Raw genomic sequence first — 14,416 nt, 5'->3', positions numbered from 1 at the left:
TTTCGTACACGGAGCTGCCTCAATGAGTGATGTGTCATTCACGAACGAGCCCGTTCTTCAAACAACAAAATGGCAACCGACTGTTTTTGTCTTCTATTCCCCGCCCCCAGTCTTCGGTTAAAGCCACGTGATTGGTCAAGAACGCAGCAGTGAGCAGACGACAGAGAGAGAGAGAGTGACAAAATGGATAGAAAACAGTGAAATTTGGACTTGTTTCAACTTTGATAGTTTAAAAAAAGTGTAGACTGCAAGGTTAAAATATCCCATCAATCAGGCTCCACAAATAACCCGCACAAGTCATCTGTACACTTGATGCAAAAAGCTATCAACCCAGCTAAACAGAAAACAATTGATGAGAAAGAAACAAAAAACTACAATTGAAATAGCTGAGATAGCCAGCCAGCTAATGGATAGCTAGCTAGATAGCTTGCAAGAGAAATGGGGGGAATGTGCGTTAAATTTTATAATATAATGACCCTTTGCCGAGGTTGCGTTAAGGTAAGCAACTTTTTTTTCACAACTACGGTGTCATATTGCCACCTCCTCCTCCCGTTACTCCCCGTGACCAACTACTCGTCCTCATCGTCTCCACCCAAAGGGACCGAGAGGCGATTCCGTGCAGCCACGCTCACCTGCACAGCACCCGGTTCCCACGAACAGGACACTTTTGGGAAAACGTCAGCAGATTCGCTGCGCCAGCAATCACGTAAGTCTGAGAAATGGATCAGAATAATGTGATTATTAAATGGTACAAGTTGAATTTGCATTCACGATGATTCCAAAATATTGAAACTAAGTGTTGAAAATAGTTTTAAGACAATTTCGAGTTCAAAAATGGGGTCTAGGGGCAAATGTTGAAGTTGAAATGTTTCAAGACGGGATAAGAGTTTTGAACCAGGATTAGGATTTCAATCGAGGAAGTTAGCGTTTGCAGACTTGTGTTAATCTAGTGATGGAGAATAAGAAGTTATCATATTTAAAAGTTGTTTTGTTTTACTTTGTTTTAGTTTTGTTTGAGTGAACGCTGGCGCGTGTGGCTGCCGCTGCTCACCCACAGAAAAAATTATCCTGTGACTGTAAAGTGACCTTGAGAGTTTTGAAAGGCGCTTAGAAATGAAATGTATTTATTATTATTATTATTATTATTATCATTATAATTACAGTAAAGTCTCGTTATATCGATATCGGATATATCGATAGTCCCGGTTATATCGATACTATTTCTATGCACGCACGGAGAAAATTACATGCAAACAGGGTCGCATATATCGATAGTCCCGGTTATATCGATATTTTTTCGGACTCCCTCGAATATAGATATAACGAGACTTTACTGTATTATTATTATTATTATTATTATTATTATTACTTTCTGCACCCACTTTGTTGTATGAAGCAGTGATTGATGAAAAGGGAGAGGATCAAAGCATCCTTTTCACCAGTGGACGTTTTCATCAGGGACGTCATGGCGGAATGAATGTGCACGTCAGCTACAAGCTAAATGTTGAAAGCAAACACAAAGCTGTAGCATCCATTGACTCACATCTCCTGTCCCACGTAAATCCGCTTCAATTCCAAGCCGCGACAGTTCCAAATACGCATTGGCGATCTGCGGGCTCCTCAAACCATAGGGTTTAGGGTTTCTAAGATAGGTTTGGGTTTCAAGATTTTAATTGTATTAGTTTTGAAGTTGATGTTTCTAGCCTGGGTTGGAGTTTTCTGTTCGAGTTCAAATGACGGTTTCAAGCTAGGTCGGGTTTCAAATGAGCAATTCAAAGCGAGAGTCAGCCACAATATGAGCGTGTTCTGTTTGTGCAAAAATGGCAGGAGGATGGCGTCAACGCTATCAGTACGTAGCTACTCTGCACGCCAACCTTCCTTTTCCAGCATGTCAATGAGGGACGGCGCCCGGGGCGTGGCGCGCTCCAGACCTTCCGCATCCACGGCCGGCACCCTATCGTTGTCGCGCTCCCTGTCGGTGGGCAACGGGCTCCACTTGCTGGCCACCGGCCTATCCCTGAACGGACTGAGGGCTGGGGCCAGCGAGAAGGAGACCATGCGGGGTCTGAATGACCGTCTGGCTAACTACCTGGACAAGGTGCGCTCCTTGGAGAAGTCCAATGCCGAGCTGGAGCTGAAGATCAAACAGCTGATGGTGGAGAGGCAACCGAAGGGACACGACGTTGACAACATGATGGCTCAGGCGCATGCCATCGGGCAGGAGGTCAGATACTTGGATGCTGCAAAAGCAACACGATAGGGGACAAAACATAACTATCGATATCTTCTAGTCTCGCAACCTTGAAACTGATCGATCCAGCTACGAATTCACGATGAATCTAGCTACTAACAATCTATACCCATACCCACAGAAATACAGTAAAGTCTCGTTATATCGATATCGGATATATCGATAGTCCCGGTTATATCGATACTATTTCTATGCACGCACGGAGAAAATTACATGCAAACAGGGTTGGATATATCGATAGTCCCGGTTATATCGATATTTTTTCGGACTCCCTTGAATATCGATATAACGAGACTTTACTGTATTTAATCACTCCCCCGAGAAAGCTAACAAATGGCTGACCCAGATAGCTACCTGCTAGACAGCTACCAACTGACCTATCTCCCTACCAACTACGAAAACACACGTCTGGGAGCAGCGCAACAAGGAAAAAAATCATGAAAGGAAGCTGAAAGACAATTTGGAATTATTTTAGAAGAATTCATGGACAAAATATAATTCACATTAGTCCGTGATTCAGATATTTTTAGGCCAGCAAAGGCCTTGGTGCGCCAGTGGTGATTACCTATGTACTTACCCCTCGAACTAGATACCCATCAATCTACCAAGACTGAGTTACCCATGTGACAAACTTCCGATCTCCCGATATCTACCGATCTACAGTACCTCCCCTCTTCCAAATCCAGATTCTTACAAAAAAATATGTTTTTCACTTCGCGATGTGGATTTTCTTAGGTGCGCAAGAGGACCCTAGAGAATGCCCGCATCATGCTGGAGATCGACAACGCCAAGCTGGCGGCCGACGACTTCAGAGTCAAGTGAGATCCACAAACATCCATGCAGTTTTCGTTTTCACACGAGAGCGCCAGACTGCCATGACATTTGATTTAATGGATTTTCCGCCAACGTGCGAAATGACGGTGGTCGAGTGCGTCCATTTGAGACATTCCATTCAGTGTGCACCCTTGGGCAGGTCTCTCTGCCGCCTATCGTGTTAAGGCTTCAGTTGCCATGACGTTCAGCAGAACATAGCATATTTTTTAAGGAAGGATGAGTGAAATCGTACGGGAAATTGGTCAGCCATTTTAAAGAAATTACAGGGGTTTGAAATGTTTTATATTACAATGCAATACATATTGATTTATATAGCGCTTTAACAACAGCTGAAGCTGTAACAAAGCTTAACATTGGATTGGATTGGATTGGATATGCCTTTATTAGTCTCACAGTGGAACATGAACAACTATTCTATACAGGAAATATTATATATATATATATATATATATATATATATATATATATATACAGTAAAGTCTCGTTATATCGATATCGGATATAACGATAGTCCCGGTTATATCGATACTATTTCTATGCACGCACGGAGAAAATTACATGCAAACAGGGTCGGATATATCGATAGTCCCGGTTATATCGATATTTTTTCGGACTCCCTTGAATATCGATATAACGAGACTTTACTGTATATATATATATATATATACAGTGAGACCTCAACTTACGAACTTAATTGGTTCCCAGACAGAGTGTGTAAGGTGAAAAGTGTGTATCTCAAAAAAATAATTCCCATAGGAAACCATTAAAATGGGAATAATCCGTTCCTGGGTTTCCATAAAATATACTTTTCAACTAAATGAGCCTTAAAACTACACACAACATACCTCATTCTATGTATAATAAATGTGCTATTTTATTGTAATGAAAGAAATACACTGCATTGTATCATAAAGTCACTTGGCGTTGGAGGTCGAAGGTCAAAGGGAATTGCTGTTTGGAAAGAGAGGCGCATTACATGATGACTGTAATTAAATTAAATTAAACTGTGTTGTAAAATAAAGTTTTATTTACCTTTTTGATGGTCGTGATGGCTTATGGAAGGAGAGTCGCCTTCCATAAGGACTGTTGATAACTTAACCTCTGGTGCTGTTCGGTCGTGTGCTTCCGCCGAAGATCACTCCGCCAGCCGTGGTGGGTGTGTATTATGAAAATAGTGCTTATTATAAGGTTTAATTTTCATAAATTTGACGTTTGTAAGACAAAAAGTTTGTAAGTTGAGGTGTTTGTAAGTTGAGGTCTCACTGTATGTATATATATATATATATATATATATATATATATAGTTTCTTCAAGTATAGTACTGTAATACTATTTGGGGATATTTCTGTTGGCCCAGGTGGGAGGCGGAAGCAGCCTTGTGTCAGTCCGTCGAGCGCGACTGCCAGGCCCTGAGACGAGCCAAGTCCGACCACGACCAGATCATATCCATGCTGAGAGGGGACCTGGACAGTCTTAAGGAAGAGCTCTACTTCCTCAAGAAGAACCACGATGAGGTAAGGCTTTGAAATTGGTTTTCAATCTTCCAGTACTTTTCCAGAAATCATGATGCGTGGATTTTCTCTATAGGTAACATCTGACTTATGACCGAGTTCCGTTCCGACCAAATGGTCGTAAGTCAAAATGGTCCTAACTCGAAATCCATTCAAAATGTTGAATTGAGGCTAGCTATCCCTCTTAAAATGTTAAAAATAGGGTCTGGAGTTCGTGGTCGTAAGTCGAGCCGGTCGTAAGTCGGATGTTACCTGTACTTTAAAAAAAATCTATATGCAAAATAAACTTTGATCTCTCGCATTTGAACGCATTAATGGAATTTCCATTTATTTCAATGGGAAGAAGTGATTTGAGAGTTTTCCCAGTGCGCTACTACATATTTTCTTTTCGCCTTTGTCATCCATAAGACCCCATAAAGTACATTAGAAGGACTTTAAAAGAAGGATGATTGGTGCAGCTATGGTGATGGTGGTTGTAAAAGACTCGTCTCGTGTTTGGTTTTGCTATCGGTGACGCAGCTGCAGTGTTTGGACAGTGACGATACAAAAACATCAAATATGCACAGCCACACCTTCAAAAAGAGAGAGTAGAAACACAATGCGACAATAACTGAGAGGCAATCAGGCTCAAGTACTGCTTAATGTGATAGTTATAGATATTAAGTCCCTTAAAAAATGTTTTGCAAATGAAAATGTTCATCATCATCATCATCCATTTCATTTCTAAGCGCCTTTCAAAGCTCTCAAGGTCACTTTACAGTCACAGGATCACTTTTTCTGTGCGTGAGCAGCGGCAGCCACACGCGGCAGCGTTCACTACACCCAGAAGTAACTCGGACAGATAGAAAGTTAGCAAGCTACCTAATTGATAACTAATAGATAGCTAAATAGATAGTTAGATAGCGAATAGATAGCTAGCTAGGTAGCCAGATAGCTATTTAGTCAGATAGTGATTAGATAGCAAATAGATAGCAAGTAGATGGCTAGCTAGGTAGCCAGCCTTTTAAAACTCTCAAGGTCACTTTACAGTCACAGGATCAGTTTTTCTGTGGGTGAGCAGCGGCAGCCACACGCGCCAGTGTTCACTCAACCCGGAAGTAAATAGAAAGCTAGCTAGCCAGCTAGTAGATAGCTAATAGATAGCCAACAGATAGCTCGGCTGATAGATATATAAACATATTTAACTGTATTTGATGAGGAACGTAACCTTCTTCTTTCACCATCTTGAGGAATGATCCCTTGTAGGTGCTTTCTCTGTGATAATTTTATCTAGTTCCTCATCAATTATCTTATCTATCTAGGAGAAAAGCTCCCTGAAGCTCCGCCTGGCTAACGAGCAAGTCAACGTGGAGGTGGACGCCGCTCAAGGCCCAGATTTGGGTGCCGTCATGGCCGAGCTCAGAGTTCAGTACGAGGGCATCGCACGCAAGAACAAGGAGGAGGCCGAGGCTTGGTATCTCAAGAAGGTCAGTGGCTATTCAGCGCTCTCTATGATAATCACGGTTCGGTGGTAATGCGGTGTGTGTGGGTAGCTGGATGCAGTGCAGTCGGAGGTGAAGGAGAACAACGAGGCACTCCGTTGCGCCCAAAGTGAGCTGAGCGAGCGACGACGTTTCCTGCAGGTGCTCGAGGTGGAGATGGACAGCCTCCGCAAGCAGGTAAGCGTCAGCGCTAACGCACCCGCTTTTAACAAAATCACATTGTAACGCTGTGATTTGAACCCCTTTTTGAACAATTCATAATAATAATAATAATAATAATAATAATACATTTGATTTCTAAGCGCTTTTCAAAACTCTCAAGGTCACTTGACAGTCACAGGATCATTTTTTCTGTGGGTGAGCAGTGGCAGCTACACACGCCAGCGTTCACTCAACCCGGAAGTAACTCAAATAGATAGAAAAATAGCTCACTAGCTAATAGATAGCTAATAGCTAGCGAATAGATATATAATGATAATAATAATAATAATAATAATAATAAAACATTTCATTTCTAAGCGCCTTGTAACTCTCAATGACACTTTACAATCACAGTATAGCCAGCAAATAGATAGCTATTAGCTAGCGAATAGATAGTTAACAGCTAGCGAATAGATAGCTAATAGCTATCTAGCTAGCTAGATAATAGATAGAAAATAGCTAGCTAGCTAGGTAGATAGCTAATAAATAGCAACATGAGCCCGCGTTGACTCAACCCGGAAGTAACTCAAATAGATAGCAAGCTAGCTAGCAAATAGATAGCTAATAGCCACTAGCTGCCGATAAAGCGCAGGTCAGACCTATGGCATAAAAGCGTTTATTAAAGCGCAATATAAACCAAAATGTATTGTATTGCATTTTGTACAATCACCCCCATTTCAAGCTCATATAACTCCAGAACCATAAAATGTAGCAATTAACTGAAAATATGACGTTCGTTTTTTTTTCCTGGGGTGACGGGGTGCCGATAAAGTGCTGGTCTGACCTTTGGCAATATTTTTCCCTTCCACAAGGGGGCAGCATTTGCCTTTTGTCCATATTAGCACATTGTTACAGTATTGCATTTTGTACAGTTTCAAGCTCATACAACTCCAGAACCATAAATTTTAGCAATTAACTGAAAATATGACGTTCAGGTTTTGTTTTTGTGGGTTTTTTTTCAGCTTGGGTTCTGATAAAGTCTTGGTCAGACCTCTGGCAATGTTTTTTTTTTTCCCTTGCACGAGGGGGCAGTTTTTGCCTTATGTACAGCCGCCCCCATTTCAAGCTCATACAACTCCGGATCCATATAATTTAGGAATTAACTCTTTTTCTGATGAAAGAAGGGAGTCTAAGGTTTCTTACACTGCACTGAATGTTTATATAGTCCTAAAACTCGGGTAACATCCGACTTACGACCAACTCGACTTACGACCGACCGTACTTACGACCGTGACCTCTAGACCCATACATACCCATGTCATGCAGCCTCCGAGTCTCTATTCAACATTTTGAATGGATTTCGACTTACGACCATTTGGTCGGAACGGAACTCGGTCGTAAGTCGGATGTTACTTGTATTCTGTGGGCCCTCTAATTTGAGGGAAAATGGCAAAAACCCTGGCACTGGAGTGGACAATTTTTTTTTGCACATCGTCTGGCAGTGAATGGGTTAAGTAAATAAAATAGTGCCATTTTTTTTTTTCAAGCTCTCAAGACTTTGTTTTTGTAGCGGCATAAAATATACCCAGCTAGTGACATTCATTGTGCTGTAATCAATCTCCGCGACACGACAGTTACGAAGGCGTCCGGTGACATACGCAGCTCGCAAACAATTTGAGTATGCATGCGATGATTGCTGTTTGCTCAACACACATACGTGAATCATATGAATCACAATAAAGATATCATCGTTTTGGCAGTTGGTGCCGTGTCTGTTTACTGAGAGGTCGCCTGGTGTACATTCACAGTGACTAACAGACCATATTTGTTGACTATGCTAAGTTTTGCTATTTTAGCAAACCCATAGTATGAATGACTTAAAAAGTGTTTTTGCGCCGTTGTGGGCGTGAACACGGTCAAAGTGAGACAGTGCCCATTGAAGCAGGATGATAAACATTGATAATATTATCTGGCTAAGGAGATCATCAGTGGTTTGTTTGTGTCGATTTATGTTGGTTTTGGAACCATTCTGTTTCAAGTAGTGATAAGAAAATGAAGCTTCATGAAGCACTTGTGATTTTTTTGACTCCTCCAGATGGTGCTCTAAGTTTGAATATGAACGTTAGTAGAAAGGAAATGTATTTAACTCATTCGCTGCCGAATTTATTTGGGAATTGAAAAGCGTGGAGCGGCATTCCCAAATTTGTTCGGGTTTTGTTTTTTCATGCTTGGGTGCCAATAAAGCGCTGGTCAGACCTCTGGCAATGTTTTTTTCCCTTTCACAAGGGGGAAGCTTTTGCCTTTCATCCATATTAGCGATTTCCTGCAGCTTCAGCTGTTGTCAAAGCGCTACATAACCTAATATGTATGTACAGGTAACATCCGACTTACAACCAGCTCGACTTACGACCACCCTTATGACCATGACCTCAAGACCCTATTTTTTAATTTATTTTAATTCTACGCCTGGCACCGCAACGGGCTAGCAGGCCGGCAACGCGTAGGATAATTTTGGCCAGGCAGCCAGCATCTCACCCTCGCACCGCAATCGACCGGGTGATGGCACTAGAGGGGGGGGGGGGGGGGGGGGGAGTTTGCATGTCATTTAGCCTCTGAGTCTCTATTCAACATTTTGAATAGATTTCGACTTACGACCATTTCGATTTACGACCGTTTGGTTGGAACAGATTGTATTTTGTACAGCTGCCCGCATTTCAAGATCAGATAACTCCAGACCCATACAATTTAGGAATTAACTCGTTTTTGTCTGATGATAGAAGGTAATCTAAAGTTCTTTACGCTATATTGAATGTTTATGTAGTCCAAAAACCCAATATTCTGTGACAATGACAAAAACCCTGGAAATGAAGTGGACACATTTTTGTGTCCTGGCAGTGAATGAGTTCCGGGTTGAGTGAAAAACTTATCCTGTGACTGTAAAGTGACCTTGAGAGTTTTGAAAAGTGCTTATAAATCAAATGTGTTATTATTGCTACTTCCACAATTAGCTAGCTAGCTTTCTATCTATTTGAGTTACTTCTGGGTTGAGTGAACTCTGGTGCATGTGGCGGCCGCTGCTCACCCACAGAAAAACCTATCCTGTGACTGTAAAGTGACCTTGAGAGTATTGAAAGGCGCTTGTAAATAAAATGTATTATTATTATTATTATTATTACAGTAAAGTCTCGTTATATCGATATTCAAGGGAGTCCAAAAAAATATCGATATAACCGGGACTATCGATATATCCGACCCTGTTTGCATGTAATTTTCTCCGTGCGTGCATAGAAATAGTATCGATATAACCGGGACTATCGATATATCCGATATCGATATAACGAGACTTTACTGTATTATATTATTATCCACTATATCTTTAAACCAAGAATGCCATCTAGAGCAGTCAAAAACTATCACAAGTGCTTCATGAAGCTTCACTTGCTCATCACTAATTTCAATTGCTTTGCCTCCATCTTGTGGCAAGTACACATCATGAGCGGTGAGTAGCAAGAAAGGAACAATACCTGTATCGTGCGTTTCCCAGGTGGACGTGCTGGAGGGCAACCTTGCAGAAACGGGCCACAAGTACTTGGTGGAAATGGAGCGCCTGCAGGCGGCACTGGCGCAGCTGGAGGACGAGCTGTCGCAGCTGCGCCTGGATATGCAGCGCCATAAGACCGACTACGAGCAGCTGCTGCGCATCAAGCAGAACTTGGAGATGGAGATCGCCACCTATAGGAAACTGCTGGAAGGAGAAGAAATGTAAGGTCACTTTTCAATGGATCGTCGTGAGGGAGATGGAAAATGAAAACAAAAATGGTTCTGATTGTGAATCTTGTCCTGCAGGGTGAAAGAAATTGTCACCCCTCCTAAAAGTGAGTGCCACATTTCAGAAATGTAGTATTAAAATAATTGCATTGACTGCCAGATGATGTGTAAAAACGTGTCACCTCTCGTGCCAGGGTTTTTGTCACTATCACTTGAATACCAGGATCCATGGAATATTGAGTTTTAGGACGACATAAACATTCAACACAGCGTTAGAAACCTTAGACTCCTTAGAAAAAAAATATTAATTCCTAAGTTATATGGGTCTGGAGTTATTTGATCTTGAAATGAGGGTGGCTGTCCAAAATACAATGCAATACTGTACAGTGAGACCTCAACTTACAAACTTTTTGTCTTACAAACGTCAAATTTATGAAAATTAAACCTTATAATAAGCACTATTTTCATAATACACACGCACCACGGCTGGCGGAGTGATCTTCGGCGGAAGCACACGACCGAACAGCACCAGAGGTTAAGTTATCAACAGTCCTTATGGAAGGTGACTCTCCTTCCATAAGCCATAAACAACCATCAAAAAGGTCAATAAAACTTTATTTTACAGCACAGTTTATTTATTTAATTACAGTCGTCATGTAATGCGCCTCTTTCCAAACAGCAATTCCCTTTGACCTTCTACCCCCAACGCCATCCCAACAAGCCATAAATGACCATCACAAATGGTCTTTATGATACAATGCAGTGTTTTTCTTTCATTACAATACAATACATTTATTATACATAGAATAAGGTATGTTGTGTGTAGTTTTAAGGCTTATTTAGTTGAAAAGTATATTTTATGGAAACGGATTATTCCCATTTTAATGGTTTCCTATGGGAATTTTTTTTTTGAGATACACACTTTTCGACTTACATACTCTGTCTGGGAACCAATTAAGTTCGAACCAATTAAGTTCGTAAGTTGAGGTCTCACTGTACATACATATTGGTTTATATAGCGCTTTAACAACAGCTGAAGCTGGAACAAAGCGCTAACATCAGTGCTATTACAAAAACATTCGGAGTGGGGCTGGATGATACTTTCAATGGGGAAAACTGATTTGATACATGACTAAACTGAAGTTCAAATTAAAAGACAAAACGATTCAAGCTACCGTAACTATGTTGTTTCACCTTCTCTTAGAAGAACCCGATGTACGCACTCGGAAGATCGTCAAGGTGGTCACCCAGACGATGATCAACGGAAAAGTGGTGGACGAGTCCAGCAAAGTGGAGCAGATTGAGGAGCGTAAAAAATGAGCAAAAGAGCACCCAAGAAAACCTTATTTGGTGGGAATGTACCTTTCCCAAAAGGGTTGTGCCTTCTGACGTACGAGGGAAACTGCAATTGAATATTATGTAATAATAATTAAAGCCAAGAAGTGAGGAATGGGGCGTCAAATCCTATTTTAATTTTCTTTGCATCCTGTTAACAGACATTTAAGCTTTAGAAAAATTAACTACAGTGATACCTCGGTTTACGAACCCCTTGGCTTACGAATTTTTCAGTTTACGAACGTTAAATTTATAACAATTTTACCTTGTCACACAAACTTTTCCTTGGCATATGAATTTTTTTCGTACACGGAGCTGCCTCAATGAGTGATGTATCTTTCGCGAACGATCTTCTAACAACAAAATGGCAGCCGACTGTTTTTGTCCTATATTTCCCACCCCCAATCTTCGGTTAAAGCCATGTGATTGGTCAAGAAAGCAGCAGTGAGGGGAGGTGGTTTAAACATTAAAGAGACAGGCAGACGACAGTGAGAAAGTGTCAACTTTGATAGTTCAAAGGCAGTGTAGACTGCAAGGTTAAAATATCCCATTAATCAGGCTCCACAAACAACCCGCACAAGCCATCTGTACCCTTGATGCAAACAGCTATCAACCCAGCGAAACAGAACACAATTGATGAGGAACTAGATAAAATTATCACAGAGAAAGCACCTACAAGGGATCATTCCTCAAGATCACATTCATCAAGTGTTTAATGGTGATGAAACCGGCCACTCCATTCCATCAAGCCATCAACGACACTCACAAAGGTACATAAAACTATTTTATTATACAGTACAGTTTATTTCTTTAATTATAATACCATAGCACATTTATTATACATGAAATAAGGCATACTTTGTGTAGTTTTAAGGCTTAGAAAATTAGAAAGTAGAAAATGATGTTTTATGGGGACCTGGGAATGGATTATTCTCATTTTAATGGTTTCCTATGGGAAATTAATTTTTGGCGCTTTCATGTTTAGTATGTTTAAGTCATTATAAGTGCCTTGCATGCTGGGTCCGAGAGGACAGTAATTCCATCTGTGCTGTATGTCATGCATATTAGCATGTTTGACAATAAAGCGGACTTTGACTTAAATACTCTGGGAACCAATTAAGTTTGTAAGCCAAGGTATCACTGTACTCGTGATCCTACACCCCCGATATTGTAATTGCAATTTAACATGGTGTGTTTTTTTCAAAATCATTTTTTCATATCTTTTTTTGCTTTTTAAACAAGTAATAAATTCATCTGTGTAACAAAATAACTACATAATTTATTACGCATATACATGTTTTGGTCTTGTTTGGCTTCCGCTAAAATAAAGGCAAATGAACAATGACTTACTCAACCTACTAGGCATTTTTTTAGAATATTGAAGGGAACCAGAATACAAATAAAATGTAAAGATGTACTTTATGTTATGCTCAAATATCGGTGTATTTCCTTATTTAGCAGACTCAGTTTCACCAAATGTTACATGAAAATCATTTTTTAAATGATACTTTCATTGTACTTTATTTCTATTAGCTAGCAGTATACCGCCACATAGTGGAGACAATCATTACTCCCCCCCAAAAAAGGATTTTATCTAATGTTAGGTGAGACATTACTTTTAAAAACATTTAACTTACATTTAGCATGCTAATCTTTTTTCCATATGCAAGCCACATTTGAAAGACATATTAATAATAATAATAATAATTTTAAGCGCCTTTTAAAGCTCTCAAGGACACTTTACAGTCACAGACAAGCATAGGTACTACAATAAATAAAATACAATCACAAATAGAATACAATAAATAAAATACAATTATGAATAGAAACAAGAGAAAGAGCTACACAGAAAATGCAATTTTAAATAAGCGGGTTTTGAGATGGGATTATTGAATATAACGCTCTCCCCCGATGGTTCCTAAATGTGATACATTGAGGTTTATTCCTCGGTAGGCTGTAATTTCAAAAGCAGTCTCAGAGATGAAATAATTTCTAATATCATTTAATATCGTTCAATTCTATCTTATTAACTAAATAAAGGCCAAAAATACGTAGCAGACAGACGACTGGAGCAGAGGGGTGATCCTCTATTCTCAACCAAGTGACGAGCTTCGATGGTCATCGATTTCAGGTTAGCTTTTGGCATTCGGACAAAATAATCATAAAAGGTAACTTATTACAAAAAAAGGTGAGGTGTAGCGATTAAACACTCTAACTTGAGATATTGGTGGCTTATTAGAGCAGATTACTTTTAATATCAAAATAAAATGGTTGCTACGTTATTAGGTACCTGTTAGCGGTAGTTTAGCTAAGATTAACTAGGGATGTGACAACATTTTTCAATAATAATTAATCACACTTGTTCTAATACCATATTAAATTGCATTTAAATAGCTTTCAAATGATGTATAGATTATTGTTCTATGACAAATAATAAGGAAATGATGGATTTTTTTATTTTCGAAATATGAGGGGATTTTCTGCCATTAATTACACAGTTAAAACACTGAAAATCTGTGACCGAGTTCTTTATTACAGTTTAAACTATCATCACTTTCTTAATTTTTGGTAGATCTTAACGAGAATTGTACCATTGGAAAGCTTTTCTGTATTCTTTTGTATTTGATGTCTAAAGCGAAATATAAACGACAGATTGGCAAATATCAACGATCGAATGCAGGCAGATTTTCGTCAGAAATCAAAAATGACTGTCACGGAATACTAGGAAAGAAATTTGTAAGCTCTAGAAATATATATGCTTATGCTTATTTTTGCTTGGAAATTAGGAGTTATGGAGGAAAAAAATATATTCTACTACTTCTATGAGTTATAAAAATACATTTTACCTTTATAAACTGTAGTGTTAGCAAAAAGAGCGTAATTTTCAATCAATTTTTTTCCCCGTTTCTCGTTATATTCGGAAATTTCAAGAACCAGCATGGAGGTAAACGTGTAATACGTCATCATAAGCTGCATATCTTGGAAAATCCCACCAAAAACCATCATGTACTTCACAAAAATGCAATGATATACGACTGCGAGTACAGAGTGCGCTTGGTTCACTGGACAGAAACAATCACAGTGGAATATAGGTC

At 39.7% G+C, this 14,416-nt stretch overlaps 1 protein-coding gene across 3 annotated transcripts; it reads left to right on the top strand.

Moving 5' to 3' along the window:
• Positions 1 to 580: 580 nt before the first annotated feature.
• krt1-c5 (keratin, type 1, gene c5) lies at positions 581 to 12,710 on the top strand. 3 transcript variants are annotated; one of them, XM_088993512.1, is made up of 9 exons: positions 581 to 706; positions 1,828 to 2,224; positions 2,987 to 3,069; positions 4,443 to 4,599; positions 5,898 to 6,062; positions 6,129 to 6,254; positions 9,763 to 9,980; positions 10,065 to 10,093; positions 11,194 to 12,710. In XM_088993512.1, exons 2-9 carry the CDS (start codon positions 1,832 to 1,834, stop codon positions 11,304 to 11,306), a joined length of 1,284 nt encoding a protein of 427 aa, XP_088849638.1. In that variant the 5' UTR covers positions 581 to 706; positions 1,828 to 1,831; the 3' UTR covers positions 11,307 to 12,710. The 3 variants fall into 3 exon arrangements, with proteins under 3 accessions (XP_088849638.1, XP_088849637.1, XP_088849640.1); XM_088993511.1 differs by having other exon boundaries at positions 11,191 to 12,710; XM_088993514.1 differs by lacking the exon at positions 10,065 to 10,093 and having other exon boundaries at positions 11,191 to 12,710.
• Positions 12,711 to 14,416: the final 1,706 nt, after the last annotated feature.

Source organism: Hippocampus bargibanti, linkage group LG04, assembly GCF_051943395.1.
Source record: "Hippocampus bargibanti isolate YZ-2025 linkage group LG04, ASM5194339v1, whole genome shotgun sequence".
Taxonomy (NCBI): Eukaryota; Metazoa; Chordata; class Actinopteri; order Syngnathiformes; family Syngnathidae; genus Hippocampus; species Hippocampus bargibanti.
This window is presented reverse-complemented; position numbering and strand designations above follow the sequence as displayed.